The 19,393-nt window shown below is 39.5% G+C and overlaps 1 protein-coding gene across 3 annotated transcripts; it reads left to right on the top strand.

The window, feature by feature from the left end:
• Positions 1–103: 103 nt before the first annotated feature.
• Positions 104–16,689, top strand: LOC119485239 (pre-B-cell leukemia transcription factor 1-like). 3 transcript variants are annotated; one of them, XM_037764636.1, is made up of 9 exons: positions 104–716; positions 1,071–1,278; positions 3,300–3,373; positions 11,829–12,073; positions 12,663–12,853; positions 12,953–13,088; positions 13,245–13,401; positions 14,727–14,813; positions 15,991–16,689. In XM_037764636.1, exons 2-8 carry the CDS (start codon positions 1,088–1,090, stop codon positions 14,768–14,770), a joined length of 1,038 nt encoding a protein of 345 aa, XP_037620564.1. In that variant the 5' UTR covers positions 104–716; positions 1,071–1,087; the 3' UTR covers positions 14,771–14,813; positions 15,991–16,689. The 3 variants fall into 3 exon arrangements, with proteins under 3 accessions (XP_037620564.1, XP_037620565.1, XP_037620562.1); XM_037764634.1 differs by having other exon boundaries at positions 105–1,278; XM_037764637.1 differs by lacking the exon at positions 14,727–14,813 and having other exon boundaries at positions 104–1,278.
• The last annotated feature ends 2,704 nt before the right edge of the window (positions 16,690–19,393 follow it).

Here is a 19,393-nt window from a genome sequence, read left to right on the forward strand (position 1 = left end):
TCCAGCTCGGCTCTGATTGGTTGTTTTCCTCCGGTCTGTGAAATCTTGCAGATGCCGTTAGGAGCACCGGAGGACACCAGAGGACACAGAGGAACATGATTTTTTTCAGATTACCTGTCTCATGCACTACTGACAGGATATAATGACAATTAAAAAAAAAAACTTTAAATCATATGTGCTCCAATTCCACCCAGTGCTGCTGCTTTATTATCTGCTTTAAGGTGCATTACTGTGAAATGTGTGAGCGGAAGTGGTCTGTTCTCACCCCGTGTAGCTTCACAGAGGACGGCATTGCTCCATGGTGGTGTTTTTCTGGGAGGAGTGGGACAGCAGCCGTACAGGGAGAGAAAAAAAAACAAAAAACAGCAATAAGCAACAAATAAGGGTACAAACCTGACTGTGTGGGACCTCGGACGAAGCCGGATAGATGAAGTTCCCCGGGAACAGCTCTCCTGGACCGTGTTTTAGGTGACCGCGTCGGTTCTCACTTTTAATTACCGAGCAGTAGACGGGACTCATGGATAAAAGGAGAGCAGGCGGAGACGACGACATCAAAGGGGCTCCCGGGTCATTAGATACAGCTATAGCACCGTTCAGACCATTATCTAACACGCAAGAGCCCGACAGCCTCCTGAAACACCAGTGAGCTTTGTAACAAGCTGCTTTTGGTGATTGTCTGGAGCCTCCTGGTCGTCTTCTCAGGAGGGAGGAAAAACGTACGTACGCGCGTCACTCACAAAAACAACAGTATTGTACTAAAGGCTGATATTTGGTGAGCTATTCCCTCCCATGCCAAAGAACAACCACAGTTTCTACAGCCCTAGTTTTGCAGCCTTTTCTCCAGTAAATGCTAAAAAGGCTGCTGCACTTCTCTCTCTTTTCCTTTGTTACTCAGACCAAGACGAGCAGGCAGCTGAGACACAGTTTCTGAGCCCCCGTATGCTTTGTGTTTTTTTTATGGGAAACTTTTCCTTTTTCTAAGTGCTGAAAGTTGGAGAAGGAAACCCCTTTTTGTAGTGATCCTCCTCTCCTCTCTCCCTCCTCCTCCCACCTCCTCCCTCCACAATAAGAGCCACATTATAACAGTATGGACGACCAGGCCCGCATGATGCTGGGTCATATTGGACTAACTGGACTGTCTCATGAGGATGTGGGTGACCCTGACAACATCAGGAAACATCACAACCTCGGTGGTGGTCAGCCGCAGCAGGACATTGGTGACATCCTCCAGCAGATCATGGTCATCACAGATGAGAGTCTGGATGAGGCCCAGGCCAGGTAATAATAACACCACCAGATAAAGGCCTGATATAGAAGGCACACAACATGTTTTAAAGAGTTGGATTATGGGTGTGCACAGTGGGGGGAATCATCGTCACACTAACCCCTCGAGGTCTTACACACACACATCACACACTGTATAATACACTGTAATAACACCCCCCACTTCCTCATCCTGCTGGAATTTGTGTCCCCCCACCCCCCTCCTGTCCTCTCTCCAGCTGTGCATCACCACCTTTCACCCCACAGGCCTTATCAACAGCACTGGATACAAAGCTGAGCCAGCACTGGCTCCATAGCACTCCATACTAGGGCTTCAGATCACACCGTAACTCACAGGGGCTGCTTGGATAATGTTAGCTTCACACACACATTAGAAATAACCAAAATTAGATGAAGTATTTGGTTTCATGTAAAAGTTTTAACAGTGTGGTTTTAACATCACTTTGATTATTGTACTGTGTGTGTGATTTTTGCTTACATTTGTAATATTGCTATACACACCGATAGGGGAAATCATCCTTATTAATAGTGTGATGATTTAAATCATATCGTCCAACTCTTGTAACTCACAATTAGGGATGCACCGATACCGGATCGAATATCGGGCCGATACTGACTTAAATAGCTGGATTGTATATCGGTGACAATGGGGCTGATCTATTCAATTCAATATATATATATATATATATATATATATATATAGTCTATACATTATATGTTGGAATTTTAATTCCTGTTTAAGTTTTGACTAATTTGTTGCTGCATTAAAAAGGTAATTACTTAAATTGTAATTCCTGCGAATTTTTAAGATTTTTCTAAGTTTCTGGTGTACAATTTATTATTTTGATAATAAATAACAATCAGTTAATTTATATCTATATATTTATTTGTTTCATATAGTTTTACAAAGTTAGGAAGGAAAGGCATTTTAAGTCAAGCTTGTTGTTGCCTTACACATAAAAGAATGATCCCGGTCACTTCCACACAGTGAGGCATACAGCTTATTAGTTAAACACTGGTATCGGATCGGCACTCCGTATCTGTCGATACCCAAAGCCCAGGTATTGCTAATCATAATCCAATACTATCACAGTAGTTTGGCTCAAAATAGTATGTCAACACAGACAATACTGCGATACACCATAGATACAGTAAAAACCAACTAATCTATGAGACGTCACATTATCTGTGTAACTAAAAATAAAGATAAGAGACACAAAAGCAAAGCTTATATTAGTCCAGCCACATTTTTGTGTTCATTCATCTAATGCTACTTATTATTACTGTATACTACTGTAATGCATTGTCTATCTTTCTCCCTCTCCTGATCTCGTGCTCAGTGTTTCACTCTCTCTTTTCACTTCACTTTGTGATGTCATTTTCAGTCTTCTTTTTTTTACAAATCAGGAATGAAATCATGTTTACTAGCCTATTTATTCACGGCCCATACAGAGTATTAAAACAAGATGAGGTAAAACTGGCTGGTTTTTAAAAGCAACATGGACGTGTGACAGGATCTACAAATTCAAATAGTCATAAATCCGTAAACAACTGCCAGAAAACAGCAACTTTCAAATCAAATGTATGCAGGAAAAGAATCATATAACAGAAAATGTCACAACGCTGGTGTCAGAGTATCAATACTGTATCGTAGAGAACAGGATGACATTAGATTGCAATGTTGATTATATGTGCAATCCCTATTGCTTTGTGGACACAGTTTGAGTTTTCAAAGTTTCTGCATGATTGTGCATTCAATCTCTTATCTCATCTGTCTTCACTAAGGTGAGTAAGTCCAGGTGAATTAGACAACTATGTGCTCAGGCCTGTTTTCAGTAAAAGCCTTGAACAGGTCTGGTTGCACACTCACTCATCTGAATCCAGTCTGTTCAGCAATGACGTGTCTACATGATCTATAGTTGATGGATGTCAGTGCCTGTAACCAATAGAATATAATGTCTACCAAAGAATGGTTTGTAATACACAATCTCTGTCTTTCGTTATTTCCATAAAAGGAAACATGCTTTAAACTGCCACAGAATGAAGCCGGCCCTCTTCAGTGTGCTGTGTGAGATCAAAGAGAGGACAGGTGAGTTGTCCATTTGCTTCCTTCTTTTTTATTTTTTCCACATCAGCCAGTGAAGAAAAAGCTTGCATGCTTATAAGGATACACACTTTTACTCTTTCAGTGTATCCGTGATTGCAGTCGAAGTTAACCCCACAGTTCACATACAGTATTTTGAACTTCAGGCTGATTGCGTTCATCATTTTTTGGTCAAATTGCGAATATAAGGATAAACGATTATGGTAAATGGACTTGTATTTATATAGCGCTTTTCTAGTCTTCCGACCACTCAAAGCGCTGTACACTACATGTCAGCATTCACACACTGATGGCAGAGGCTGCTAAGGTGCCAACTTTGCCCATCAGGATCTAATCTAAATACTCATTCACATACCGTTGGCTATGCCTTCAGAAGCAATTTGGGGTTAAGTGTCTTGCTCAAGGACACATCGACATGTGACCGGAGGAGCCGGGGATCGAACTGTCGACCTTCCGATTGGTGGAAGACCTGCTCTACCCTCTGAGCCACAGCCGCCCCATTATGATTATGATGACACATCTGTGACAGAAAGATATACACATATTGTCCATAGGGCATTGTCCATCTAGATTGTCCATCTAGATGAATCGATTAAAGGGGAACTACACCCATTTTCAAAATTCATACATGTTTTTCCTATGGTCTAAGGCAGTACAAAAATATTAGTAAACATGAACAACTCTCTCCCAAATCCAATAACTAGAGTGCTAAAACTCAAACTTGTGATGTCATAGGGTATAAAGTGTGGAGGTGCTCCATAGACAATGAATGGGGAGAGATGTTATATATGACACTGAGAGCACCCAGGGTCATGTTCTGAGTATATGGGAACATTTTCTGTTTCACAACTGACAGCACTACAATAGAATAAAGCTCAGTTGAGGATAAAATAGAAAACAAAATCATCCTCCCATTCATTGTCTATGGAGCAGCTCCAGACTCTATTCTCGATGACATCACAAGTTTACGACTTACTTCTCTGGTTTGTGGCTTTGAGAGAAAGAGAGTAGCTCATGTTCACAAATATTGATTGAACTTTATTAGGCCATGGAAATAACGTATTGGAATTCTTAATTCAGGTGGTGTTCCCCTTTAAGCGTTTGGTCTATAAAATGTCAGAAAATAGTGAAAAATGTCCATCCCAGTATCTCAGAGTCCCAGGTGATGTCTTTAAATGTCTTGTTTGGTCAGTCTAAAACCCCAAAATATACTATTTAATGTGATATTAAACAGGGAAAAGCAAGAAATCAACATATTTGAGAGGCTGAAAAACAGCATTTTCTGCCATTTTGACATGAAAATGACTTCAACGATGAATAGATTATCAAAATAATTGGCGATTATTTTTCTGTCGATTGAATAATTGATTAGTTGACTACTCATTGCAGCTCTCAGTTTCCCCAGCCTTTATCTACTGCTACATGTTAATAATATATTGTCTCACTTTCCTGCTCTTGTGCTCAGTGTGTCACACTCTCGTGCCTTCAGTTTGTGATGGCATTTCTCTTAAACTCATCCTCTCTGTTGGATGCTCTCCTCCAAAAGCACTACCACAGGTGGAGCGTCATTAACAAAAGAAGCATTTGACTGAGAAATGTATGGAGGCGACAGGATTGTCTTATCTAACATTAGGGATGTGTGCCAGCAGCATAAACCGAATAGAAACAGGGTGGTTGTTACAAAGATTGTATACCTAAATATTAGATCCTGACATTCAGTCCCAAACCACTGATGCAGCAGTTCATTTGAACAGTGAAAAGGGATAAAATGTGTGTTTTACCTGGAAGGAAATCATCTAAAGAAGTGTGAGCTACACAGCAGCCCCGGTTATTACCTCATTTCATTCACTTAGCTTGTAAACGGGAACCCTGAGGTTGGCAGCAGGAGGGACGCAGAGTTTCCAAGGCAACTACTGTAGTTGTCTCACCTACTCACTGTCATTCAGCTTTTTCACACTCTGACAGCCTCGGTTGTATATTTCTCACAACACAGCTTTGACTCAGAAAGAGCCGATCTTTGCCTTTGGTGTGAATGGGTCAACACTGGTAATGTGCTCTGATCTGGGTTTTTCAGTCAGTGCTATTTAGCTTTGTTATGACAGAGGGAACATTGACCGCTAGTACCCTCTCAGCCTTAAATCTCCCTCTTCTTAATTGTGAAGTTTATCAAAGGATAAGACTGGTATTATTCTCTATCTTTTTGTACTGTCAACAAATCCCATGAAAATTTCAAAACCAGCAATGTTTCAGTGCCTACTTTCTGATTTCCTTCCTCTGTCTGTGGCACTTAGCCCCAAGCCCATCTGTTCCAACTGAAGACATACATCTTTAAAACTGGGTCAAAAATTTATAGTTTCATTTATAAAAAGAAAAAGAAAAAAAAGGCTCAGTAATTCCCTTAAACAGCTGGGCACTGAAGTCTTTGTCAAAAGTTACTCAAACAGAAATAAATAGTGCATTTGTTGGGCACTATTTTCAGCAGTGGATTGATACACATTTGGTGCCCAAGAGAGTATTTACAGCAGCATAAATTCGTGGTAATGAAGGAACACAGTACAACACTGTGTTTTTAACCTTTTTATGCCCGTGACTGAAATTTAAAATTTCCAGAATTTCCAGATTTTTAAAATCGGTCAAACCGTTTGGCAAAAAAAGTGAAAAGTGAGTTTTTCTTATCATACTTTATTTAATCTTTTGGCACACAGGACTAAGATTGTAGTAATGCCCTCGAATAAGGAGTAAAAATGTAGGGATTTTTTATTATTTAAGTACACACATTTGAGGGGCTCCTATCTACATATTCCACATAAATACAAGCTGCACAGAACTATTATATGTCAGCAGGTGAAAACATTCGCTTGATGAGTCATTCTCAATTAGTGTCAATGCTTCTATTCAACCTATTTCAAGACATTTGACCAATCAGAACAAATGTTGTGGTATTTTTCCTTATCATACTAAATAAAGTCTTTGGGCACAAATGGGTCAATAGTTTTCAGACAACAATGGCACAGAATAATAAGTTATATCAGGCTTTGGATTCACAGATAATACTTGTAAGTGGATTGGTTCATTGCTAGTTTTGGTCTTTGTTAACAAAAAACAAACAAACAAAAAACAATATCTTGAACCTTATCCTTTAAACATAACTGAGTGGTACGTTAATGCAATAACTTCTAATAAAGTGAGTAAGTACATAAAGAAGTCAAAGACTGCCTGGCCACATCATCATATGCACCATCTTCCATACTTAAAGGGTAACTTTGGTATTTTTCAACCTAGACCCTATTATCCCATGTTTTTGTGTCTAAGTGACTGCCAACACTTTTTGAAACTGGTCCAGTATTGAGGTAGTACACTGCAGACGGCTCTGTTTAGACACAAAAACATGGGAAAATAGGGTACAGGTTGAAAAATACCGAAGTTATCCTATAACCTGCAGGGTGAAAATCAACATCTAGGTACCACTTTTAATGACAATGAAATATCAAACAACGTTTTCCATTGACACCTACAGTTACATATAACTATTATACATATAGTTGAGAAACCAGGCTTGTCTGAATGATGATGACCCATATTTACCCCTAAGCAATAATCTGGTATGAATGGCTAAATGTATTTTGAACCTTTGCTCAGTATATTGATTCATTCACAGCATTTTCACATTATGTGAAAAAGGCGACAGACAGCTGTTTCATTCTACTTTATTTAAGTGTGTTGTTGCTCATTCATAGATTTGACCCACTCCATTATGCTCAATAACTGATGAAAATTCTTAGAGAAACATTGCTCTGAACTAGGGCCGTCAAAGTTAACGCAATAATAACGTGTTAACACAAATTCGTTTTAACACATTGCTGCAAAAACGCAAACCTGCGATTTTTAGGTAGCGTGCTCTTGAACTAGAAAACCTAATGAATCCATTAGTACCAACCATGTCATACTAGCTTGTCGCCAAGGAAGCTAAATGATGCTCCGAATTTATGCTAAATTGTGGTGAAGAAAAACTGGCATGGCCATTTTCAAAGGGGTACTTTGACCTCTGACCCTCAAAATATGTGAATGAAAATGGGTTCTATGGGTACCCACGAGTCTCCCCTTTACAGACATGCCCACTTTATGATAATCACATGCAGTTTGGGTCAAGTCATAGTCAAGTCAGCACACTGACACACTGACAGCTGTTGTTGCCTGTTGGGCTGCAGTTTGCCATGTTATGATTTGAGCATATTTTTACGCTAAATGCAGTACCTGTGAGGGTTTCTGGACAATATTTGATATTGTTTTGTGTTGTTAATTGATTTCCAATAATAAATATTTACATATATTTGCATATGGCAAGCATATTTGCCCACTCCCATGTTGATAAGAGTATTAAACACTTGACAAATCTCCCTTTAACGTACATTTTGAACAGATAAAAAATGTGCGATTAATTTGCGATAAATTGTCATTAACTATGGCCAATCATGCGATTAATCGCAATTAAATATTTTGATCGTTTGACAGTCCTACTCTGAACACATATCTCTCTTCCAGGCAGTCTCCATATCTAGATTATTGTTGAAGTTTAGAACATATATCACTCCTTTCTCTCTCTCTCTTTGTGTCGTGCCGCCTCCCTCTTTCTGTCAGTGTCTCGTTCTCTTCCTCTCTGTCCCAACTTAGAACCATTAAAAATAACTCCTCACATGACAGCGACAAAACGCTGCTGTTTTCTTAGGATATGTGCTCCATGCATCCTTCTCTGTTACCCTATATGCCTTTTTCCCTTCCTTCCCGACTCCTTCGTCATGCCATATTACTGATATACAGCTCTCTATTTTTATCATCCCAGTTTTCTGGGAGTTTTTCAGAGGATTACAGCGCACAAAATAGGACAGAGGCAAAGTAAGAAAACAGATCAAATGACTGAAGCGAGGGAGGGACAGATTGATGGATGAGTTGGAGGGAGAGGCAGTTAATGGTTGTGTTTCATGGATTGGCAGACAGTTGATAATCTCCAGACCCCAGAGTCCTGTCAGCCTTCACTACTAACACAATCTCAGTGGGGGACAGTTTGCCACCCACGGCCCCAACCGGCCTCACAAAGCTGGATTTACTCGTTCTGTTCCACGAGGCGTCATGGGCCGCAGCTCATCTCTTTATCCTGTGCACTGTTTGTACACTCAACAGAGTCACTGGGCAATCTGGAGGGCTGGCCCAAACTAATTATCAGGTAATTAACAGTAATGGGACCCGGCCCCCTTTGAATATAGTTGTTTTTGCTTTTCTCTCATGCACTCTGCCGCTGACTGCTATAATATTCAGTTTTTGTTGAAACCATTTTAGAGAGGTGTTGATTAAACTAAATGGTCATTTTGTTGGCTGTAGTTTGGTGCTGTTGAATTTTATTGCATTATACTGAGGGGTTAGTCTACTCTCTACTCTGATATAAATGGGTTTGACAAAGGAAGCAGCTCTTTAAGAAACGTACACCAAATAAACTGAATGTAATATTTTACTGTTACAGTAAATTAAATTCCCTTTTTGACTTTGTTTCTCACATGTATGTTTCCGTCAACCCATTTTTTTTCCAACTTTAATTTTCCACAAATAGTTTATCCCAGACAATTTTATGATGAAGATAGGGCGATAATAATAATAATAATAATAATAATAATAATAATAATAATAATAATATAATTTGTTTTAACGCCACTAATTTCTTTAATACATTAACTCAATCAATATTTCGGAAGGTTGTAGCGGTCAGTTTTAAAGCTAGAGTGAAGATACTGACATCATATGAAACTAAAAAAACCTAAGGTATCCATTGGTGCCAACCATGTCACACTAGCTTGTCACGAAGGAGGTATGACTAAACTTGCGCAAAATGTTGGCGAGGAAAAACTGGCATGGCTGCTTTCAAAGGGGTTCCTTGACCTCTGACCTCAAGATATGTGAATATCTTGAGGTCATGCCCACTTTATGATAATCACATGCAGTTTGGGGCAAGTCATAGTCAAGTCAGCACACTGACACACTGACAGCTGTTGTTGCCTGTTGGGCTTGAGTTTGCCATGTTATGATTTGAGCATATTTGTTATGCTAAATGCAGTACCTGTGAGGGTTTCTGGACAATATTTGTCATTGTTTTGTATTGTTAATTGATTAACAATAATAAATATATACAGACATTTGCATAAGGAAAGCATATTTGCCCACTCCCATGTTGATAAGAGTATTAAATACTTGACAAATCTCCCTTTAAGGTACAATTTGAACAGGTAAAAAAATGTACGATTAAATATTTTAATCGACTGACAGCCCTAGATGAAACACAATGACTTATCAGAGAAGTGAAAGAGAGAATTTGAAATTAGGGAATGCTGAGACAGGAAAAGAGAGGGGTTGGGATGTTGATGTATAAAATAAGGGAAAAGGGGGGGATGCAGACGTGGAGAAGCATTTCTCTGTAAACTGGTAATTATCCCCCTTTGTTCATACTTCCAGAAACAGGTGGATGTTCTTTACAGTCTGTGATCTGTAGCCACTCACACCGGTGCACCTGCCAGTCAGACTACACAAGCATGTATGACTTTGAGAGCTGTTGGATTATATTGTAATCTGGCGCATCAGTGTATTAGGTGCAGTATACTCATATTTGGATGTAATATTACATCCATATTTCACATGTTACTGTACTGTAACATGGTTTGGGAAGTCGTTAGCGTGTCTGATAAATTGGAGGCCATCACAGATTGTTAGTGTTTATAGATGTGTGCGTGTGTGTGAGTGTGTGTGTGTGTGTGTGTGTGTGTGTGGGGGGGGGGGTGTCAGGGTGCTGTTAGCCAGATGCAGGGGCTGTCATTGCCCTCGTTGCGGGATTATGAATGTGATCTCTGGAACTACCTTGTAATTGCCACCTAATTTGCATAGCTGTGCAAATTAACGACCTCTCAAATGAGCCTTAATTTTTCACTGGGTCTTTAGTCGCTCCTTAAGAGCTGCCGTTAATTAACAGCTGTGTGTGTTTGTGTGTGAGTGTATGTGTGGCTGCTTTTCTTTGGGCATGGGGATGCCAAGGAAAGCTGGCATCACTACCATAGCAACAGCTACTGTTTTTTTTTTTATGTAAACCTCCCTCCTGGCAGTGGTTTTTGTTGTCTGTGTCTCTCTCTGCCCCTGCCTCTTCTTTTTCTCTCCCACTCCAGTTGCCCTAGACACCACCTAAGACTTGATCTCCTCCTAAGCTATGCCCGAGGTTTCTTCTGTCATCCAGTATTTATATCATTAGCTATTCCTGGGCTATCAAACAACGGTTTCTTTGAAGTTTTCTGAAGTTCAGCTGTGCCGTTTGTGCTATATATTTGATTTAATGTGAGAAAACTTGCTCCATGTTGTCCAGAAAGAGACTTGGCCAAGCAAAGTGTCTACAACATATGAGATTAAAAACTGGGGCTTATTTCCCGAGCGCCTAGCAGATAGTAATTAGATGTTTTTATGGAAAAGGAAGTTTTCAACCTTGTGTTTGAGGACATTATATTGATAGGACCATTCAGAAAAATGTGCTTAAGGGGCAAAATGAAAGAATCTGAGTATGGTGTGGAAATATGTTTGTTGTGTGATTGTGAGCTAGTGCTCTCTGCTGGCTGTTAAAGGAGCTGTACTAGAAAAACACACAACCTCCATTGAGTTGTACACAATTAGGTGTTGCACAAAGACGAAATGTTTTACATAAAAGAAAATAATAAATTCAATGCACACCAGACTAAAAAAACAAACCTGTCCTGTGATTCTTTTTTTCTTTATCACAGATTGGGTTCACAGCATGACCATGTTTGTGTGTGTTTCAAATGGTAATGCAGCTGATATTCAATAAAATAATAAAAAATAAAAAAAGTCAGATTAAAACTTTAAAGCTGCTGCAAATTATTTAAGATATCTATTGAGAAATTTAAATATGACAAACCGAAACCGGCCACCGACTGGAAGGAATTAACAATGTTTGGAAGCAGCCTAAAAGTTTGACTGAATGCCAGCAGGTTGTGTGCACACCGTCTACTGATGTCATGTAGTCGTTCTAACTTGCACGTGCAGAGTGCATCCTGTTTTTATAGTTCTACATAGCTGAGCCAGAAATTCTGAATGGACATTTCAGTGTTGCACAAGCAGGATATACAAAGTTATTATTCCTTCCACCCTTTAATGTCTCTGTCCTTGAGTTCATTCTGTTCTCAAAGTCACTGATTAACAGATGCTCCACATTTTGAACATCCAGTATAAAGCATTGGACTTATTTAAATGGAAGTAGTTTTCAGTACCTCCTGGCAGTACAGTATATCCAAAAAGTTTAATGCTGGCAGGCAAAACCCCTCGAAGGAAAGAAAGTAAGTACAGCAGTAGGTGAGTATGGTAAATAGAAATCACTGACTGTTTCTATCCATCTCCGCAGCCCTGAGCATCCGCGGCGTCCAGGAAGAAGATGGTCCAGACCCTCAGATCATGCGACTGGACAACATGCTGTTAGCAGAGGGGGTCGCGGGTCCGGAGAGGGGCGGGGCCTCTGCAGCGGCGGCAGTGGTTGCCGCGGCAGCCGGAGGGTCGCCTGCTGAGGGGAACATAGAGCACAGCGAGTACAAAGAGAAGCTCGCTCAGATACGAAAGATGTACCACGCTGAGCTGGAGAAATACCAACAGGTGAGATATCTTTAACAGTGATTTCACAACAGGAAAAAGAAGTGTTGGACAATTTATCGCAAAGCTACTGTGACACATGATAATAAAAAAATACATAAATTGTTTATTGTCATAATTACAGAATAATTACATATTGCAATTAAGTATTACTATGTTTTGAAATGATGTGATATTTTTTCAGAATAAAATATTTTGGTTTTGGGATGCCTGAGAAGCAAAGTTATGGTTCCCACTAGAGCTGCAGCGATTAATCAATTGGTTGTCAACTACTAAATTAAACACCAACTATTTTAATCAATTAATCGGATTGAGTAATTTTTTAAGAAAAAAAAAGTCTAAATTCTCTGAATCCAGCTTCTTAAATGTGAATATTTTCTGGTTTCTTTACTCCTCTATGACAGTAAACTGTATATCTTTGAGTTGTGGACAAAACAAGACATGTGAGGACGGAAGGACCAGAAGGTTATGTTTAGGCTTCAGTAGATTTGATAGAGAAAACAACAGCTAGTGTTTGAGTTTGTTGGACTTCTTTCTTCGTCCCTCTGTCTCAAACTTCACACCTGACCTACTCACCCCTCCCCCCATACAGGCATGCAATGAATTCACCGACCACGTGATGAACCTGCTGAGGGAACAGTCCCGTACGCGGCCCATCTCACCCAAAGAGATAGAGCGAATGGTGGGAATAATCCACAAAAAGTTCAGCACTATCCAGATGCAGTTAAAGCAGAGCACATGTGAAGCTGTCATGATCTTACGCTCCAGGTTCCTGGACGCCAGGTGGGTTTTGCACTTTAGTCCTCCAGTGTGTGACAGTGTACTTACAACATTGTGAAGAAGAGGTTCGTGCTGACTGTTTCAATTGCCCTTTTCTGTCAGGCGGAAACGAAGGAACTTCAGCAAGCAGGCGGCAGAGATCTTGAATACCTATTTTTACTCCCATCTGGCAAACCCCTACCCGAGTGAGGAGGCCAAGGAGGACCTGGCCAGGAAGTGCTCCATCACTGTTTCTCAGGTCAGGTCGCCAAAGACACACTGGGAAGAAAGGGAACATGAAGACATTGATAAAGCACACATACTGTAAAGTAGTTGAGACATGGTTTAGTGTAATGAAGCCAGCTGAATATCCTGGCTTGCCTTTGACTTTGTTTTTTACCTCCCCAACTCTCAGGTGGCCAACTGGTTTGGAAATAAGAGGATTCGATATAAAAGGAACGTTGCAAAGTTGCAGGAGGAAGCTAACCGGTATGCTGTGAAGACAGCTGTGGACGCTGCCAGTGTATCTTCACAGGCAAGCCAAGCCAACTCCCCAGCCACACCAAACTCAGGTACACAACACACACACCTCCTGTCACCAACATAAATCCTGTTTTGCCAATGCCTGTCATGTGACTAAAAGAAGGAGAAGACAGCTCTGACTTTACCTTATCTGTCATCATCTTAGATATAAGAAAGTAAGTAAAGTACTCTGAGGGTCCACTGATGGTGAGCGGTAGGAGATTGCTTACCACATTTTGCTGCAGGGAAGAACCAAACATCATGTGCCGAAACATGAAACCAAGAGACCACATGCCAGTGGCCTCAGTGAATGGGAGTTCTAATACAAGTTGTGGAGCCCTGAATGTGGAAGAAAAGCATTACACTCAATGAATAACAGTGTCGTAATTTAAAGAATAAAAGTACAACTTAGTGTAAACGGTGGACTTCTGCTTTGCGTTGGTCAGATAGTAAAAACGCGGTGACACCGGGATCTCTTTATGGTTGGCCTCTGTTTATTCTGATGAACACATAGGGAAACAGAGCCTCCATGTTAAATCTACGGCCAGCTCCAGCTCCTACACAAACAAATACAGTTACAGTAACTTTAAACTAGCAGCATTTACTTTTATAACAACTATTTTTAAATGCCAGTTTGTTGAAATCAATTTATTGACAGGATTGGATAGACATTATAATATTGTAGGAAACAAAAATATAAAAAAAAACAATACGAGAAATAATCGGATGGATTAGGATAATAAATGAGCCAAAAGAAATGACACCCACACCTCTCCCACAGGAGGATTGTACTGACGGGGAGAGGGGAAGGGACAAAATGGATTTATAGTAGGGACCACAGAAGAAGAAATGAAGGAAGAGGGGACTTTTTCACATTCACACTCCCATATATTGTGGAGTTTGGAGGTTCTCCCAGTCAAAATAAACTGTAACCACATTAATTTTGTGTTATCATAACAACCAGAGAACAAGCTATAGAGGTACATAATGACCCTGTTACATTAGCACACAACAGAAATATTCTATAAATTGAAATATCATCAAAACTGGGTAGCAGTTTGAATTCATGATGTGACAAACTGTTCCCATGTAGAGTCGGTCTGCAGACTCCTCTCAAACTCAGCTGTATATTGCAGTACGACCATTGAGTTTGTTTAACAATGAAATGTGTGCATAGCCATGAGTTGGACTGACTTTAAAGAGTAGATTGGCTGACTGAAATAAACTACAAAACTTCTTCCTGCTCTTTGACGCCCCCCCCCCAGCTGGTGGTGCCCTAGTTGACCACCTAGCTGATATACACCTAGCCCTGTCTGTACGGACAGGATGTTGGTTAATTAAAGCATTAAAATGTGAGTTCCCTGTATGCCGACAGGAGGATACCCAGCCCCGTGTTTCTCTCCTGACGGGAGGTTATGAGGACCTGACAGGGCGAACTCACTTCCCTCCTCTCTGTGTCCATGTGAGTAGCTATGGTTACACACTGTTGCTATAGTTACACACTCTCCAACTGAGTAGTCATGGTAACAGCCTTTCCCTGTGTTAGCATGTGACCCTGTCGATGTACTGTAGTTCCTTTACATATGCGGACATCACCAACTGCAACTGGGCACTAGAGTGTTGTTGAGCATTAAAGGAACAGTGTGTAACATTTCTGGGGATCTATGAGCAGAATATAATATTCACAACTATGTTTTCTTTAGTGTATAATCACCTGAAACCTAAGAATCGTGTTTTCGTTAGCTTAGAATGAGCCCTTCATATCTACATAGGGAGCGGGTCCTCTTCACGGAGTAGCCCAGAACGGACAAATGAAACACTGTCTCTAGAGAGTTATGTTACCTGAAGGCCACCGTAGTTCTCCGACACGCTTGTGAAACTGAGGTAACGTGAGCCACAGAGTGCAAAACCGCCATCATCCGCCATCTGACTGCTCTTAATGTTGTGTTATTATGGTAAGCATGGCCTCTGAGCGAGGCAAACGGCGTTACCACGGTTTTGCACTCGGCGGCTCACCTTACTGCAGCCTTGGAAAGGGAGGAGTGAGCGAAGGGGGACTCATTTGGTTGCAACCACACCAGTAGATGCCGCCAAATCCTACACACTGTCCCTTTTAAAGGAAACATTCACGCTAAAATTTAATTCTGCTAAAAGCGAATAAGTTCATCTTCCTTTTTAGTTGTTGGTTGGTGCGTTATTAGTTATTGTTATGGGGAAATGGCCATTTTAGCATCATCGCAATAAAAAAGAATATATATATATATATATATATATATATATATATATATTTATATTTGAAGGGCAGCTACTGAAGTGTTTAATAGCATAATGTGTCAAATATCTAGAACTGTAAGAAAGTACTAAGAACATTAGTTCATTAGTAGACTTAACAGTTTGCAAAATACAGAGAAATTTAGACCCTTTTCTCATTTACATAACAATTCAGAAATCAGGATATTGTACAAGTATATTGAATAATCAGATTATCTAAGAAAACATAAATGCAGTTAAAGTGGATATAACAAAACAACTTCACAAACTAATATATTATATTACAGGGCCAGTGGATCTGAGGGTATACTGTATTTCCTTTACAGCTAACATCCTGTACATCCTTCTCTGAATGTCTGTTTCTGTAGGGTGGTGACGGCTGGCAGCACAGTGGTGATTCCTCCTACCATCTCTCCCCCCCCACCCAGAGCACCGGGGAGCAGCACTACGTCACCCTCCAGCTGATGCTCCACCTTCCCTCCCCACCCTGCTCCTCAGACTAATACAACCCAGACTGTAGGCTGACGTCCAGCCACGCCACAAACAGAGCATTACCAAAACTCTGCAACTGTTTTTCTTTTGTGATGCTGATCCTTTTCTAACATCTCTGCAAGTTTTTTTTTTTAACCCCTCCACTTTACGAATGTGTTGACACCTCTTATTTCTTTGTTCTTTTTACTATTACTCACACCATTCTTCTATTATTTTTTAAAAATATAAATAATGATGAAAAGAACCTTTTTTTAATGTACTGCTTCACCTTCAGTGAATCATAAACTGTATGGAGGTTTAGGGCCGGTATGTGGCCTTGAACCAGATGTGGATTCATCATTTTATTTCAAAGAATTAAAATAAGAAAAAAATGAACAAAAAGAAAGCATGTAGTCATTTTTAGATGTTGAACTACGATTTTATTATGTCTTTTTTTTCCTTTGAAGTTTTTTAAGAAAAATGTTGTCGATGAGAAAATGCATTGAAAGAGTACAACAAAAACATCTAAATGGCAGAAATGACCAAAAATGAATAAAAACATTGTCACTTATTAAATTTTTATTTGCTTCAGAAAAGGACTGGTTTGAGTTTGTTTCTATTTATATGAGTGTTAATAATTATGTTTCTTAAAGGCTTTTGAAGCAACCGTACCAAAGAGGCTTTAACCCAGGAGATCAGGTTCTGTTCAGATGATAGTGTCTAATGGGACCGTGTGTGTTTTCATTCATCTGCACCCTCTAGTGTTGACCAGTGGCACTGCATCTAGTTGGCTTCTGGATATTTTTAAACAACTGTTTTTCCTGCAAAACCAGGCATGTTTTTTTACTCTTACTTATTTTCTAGTTAATCTTCAATAGTGAATGTCAACAAAACTTAAGACCTGATAAAGAGAATCAGGCTTTATATTTAAATATATTGTCATTTATCTGCTGGAGGAGCCACTGAAGTGGACAATTGTCCTGCAGTATCTGATAAAGTAGTGAGTGCTACACAATGTAATAGCTTGTTAGTGAGATAAAATGCTATTTAAAAAATACATTACTGCAAATGTAACCATTGCAATAAATTGTGATAATGACTTGATAGGATGCAATGTACGTATAGGATGATGATGTAATAATAATTAGGCTACATAATATCCTGAGTCTTAGTGGCCTATTATTTAATTAGTTGAAACTACACCCCATTACTAGGGCTGTCAATCGATTAAAATATTTAATTGTGATTGATGATTGTCTATAGTTAATCATGATTCAAGCTGAAGTAGGTAAGATTGAAGCAAATATTAAACTTTTTTTTTTTATAAAACGGTCACTATATCCTGACAGAAATACATGAAACAGATAACATGAAAAAAAAAATCATGTGCCTCTGTGTCCTCCGGTGCTCCTAACGGCATCTGCAAGATTTCACAGACCGGAGGAAAACAACCAATCAGCTGATCTGGGATCTGCTGTCCAGCTGCTGTCTATGAGAGCCGGCCGTCAATCACTCGCGAACTCCAATCAAACGGTCAAACTAGGCAGCGCTGATCAAATATGAATCAATATTCTGTTACTGTAATGCCTATTTCTCACCTCAAACGTTTTCAGAAACATTTTGTAGTGTACTGTTTAGATGTAAAATGAGAAAGTTTGTGACACGGCAGCCATGTTGGGATCAGTTGAGGAAATACCAAGCACCGCTCACATTACCGGAGCACGGATTTTTTAAAACTTGAAAACAGCCATGAGGAGGTGCAGAAGTCTAGTTTTCTCTCAGAACGCTTGTATTACAAAATGCTGAAAGGTTATTATGGAATTTTTGCCCAATGATGCCAAAAAATGTTGCCTACTGAAGTTTTAATCGCAAATTAATCATTTTTATCTGTTCAAAATGTATCTTAAAGGGAGATTTGTCAAGTATTTAATACTCTTATCAACATGCGAGGGGACAAATATGCTGCTTTATGCAAATGTATGTATATATTTATTGTGGAAATCAATTACTAACACAAAACAATGAAAATATTGTCCAGAAACCCTCATAGGTACTGCATTTAGCATAAAATAATGTGCTCAAATCATAACATGGTAAACTGCAGCCCAACAAGCAACAACAGCTGTCAGTGTGTCAGTGTGCTGACTTGACTATGACTTGCCCCAAACTGCATGTGATTATCATAAAGTGGGCATGTCTGTAAAGGGGAGACTCGTGGGTACCCATAGAACCCATTTACATTCACATATCTTGAGGTCAGAGGTCAAGGGACCCCTTTGAAAATGGCCACGACAGTTTTTCCTCGCCAAAATTTAGCGCAAGTTTAGAGTGTTATTTAACCTCCTTCTCGACACGCTAGTATGACATGGTTGGAACGAATGGATTCATTAGGTTTTCTGGTTTCATATGATATCTGTATCACTCACTCACTCTAGCTTTAAAACTGAGCCCGCTACAACATCCGACAATCGATTGCGTTAATGCGTTAAAGAAATTAGTGGCGTTAAAACAAATCTGCGTTAACACGTTACTATCACGTTAACTTTGACAGCCCTATCCATTACATTGACAGATTTCATTACTTGTGCTACCCATTAAAATGGACATTTTATTGCATTGTGTTACTCTGCAAACATTACATTACAATTGTTATGTATAAGGTCTAATAAGCAGTGTTATGTATGAGAGTATTGATACAAACTATGATGAGAAACTGTAGTGATCATGCTCTCTTCTGTGATTTCTGATGGTGTTTTAATGGAGTTCTCTACATATTTTTGGATGTTTTAAAGCATTATTTCTCAATATACTCCAGCTTTATACTTTAGGTTACTCACTAACGTCCCAAATTCAGTGACAAAAAAAGGACAAAAAACAAGGACAGTTGTACTTTAAGCGTCCTTTGAATTCAGTGGGTCAATATGATAAAGACACACAGAGTGTCTGACTGGAGAGAAATCAATTTCCTGGAAAGCAGAATACTCTGAAGACTAAAGTGATGAAGTCTCCATGTACTGTAGTTTTTACTCTTAAAAATGAGTGTCCAGCTGTTGTACTTTTCACCAGTATATGTCCTACAACTTCTGTCCATGCAATATCAGAGACATGAGGTATTTGTTAACAGCATGTCAATCAAAATGTCACCGCATATCATTCAGGCACACCAGACGATTTTGGAATCAAACAATAAATAAAAATAAAAAAGACTGCAAAATAACAATGTGGCAGTGAAACGTTTCATACGTGACTGGCACTTGTGGACAATGTTTGAATTGGAGAAGGGGTAAATGGTAAGTTAGG

Source organism: Sebastes umbrosus, chromosome 3 (assembly GCF_015220745.1).
Source record: "Sebastes umbrosus isolate fSebUmb1 chromosome 3, fSebUmb1.pri, whole genome shotgun sequence".
Lineage (NCBI taxonomy): Eukaryota > Metazoa > Chordata > Actinopteri > Perciformes > Sebastidae > Sebastes > Sebastes umbrosus.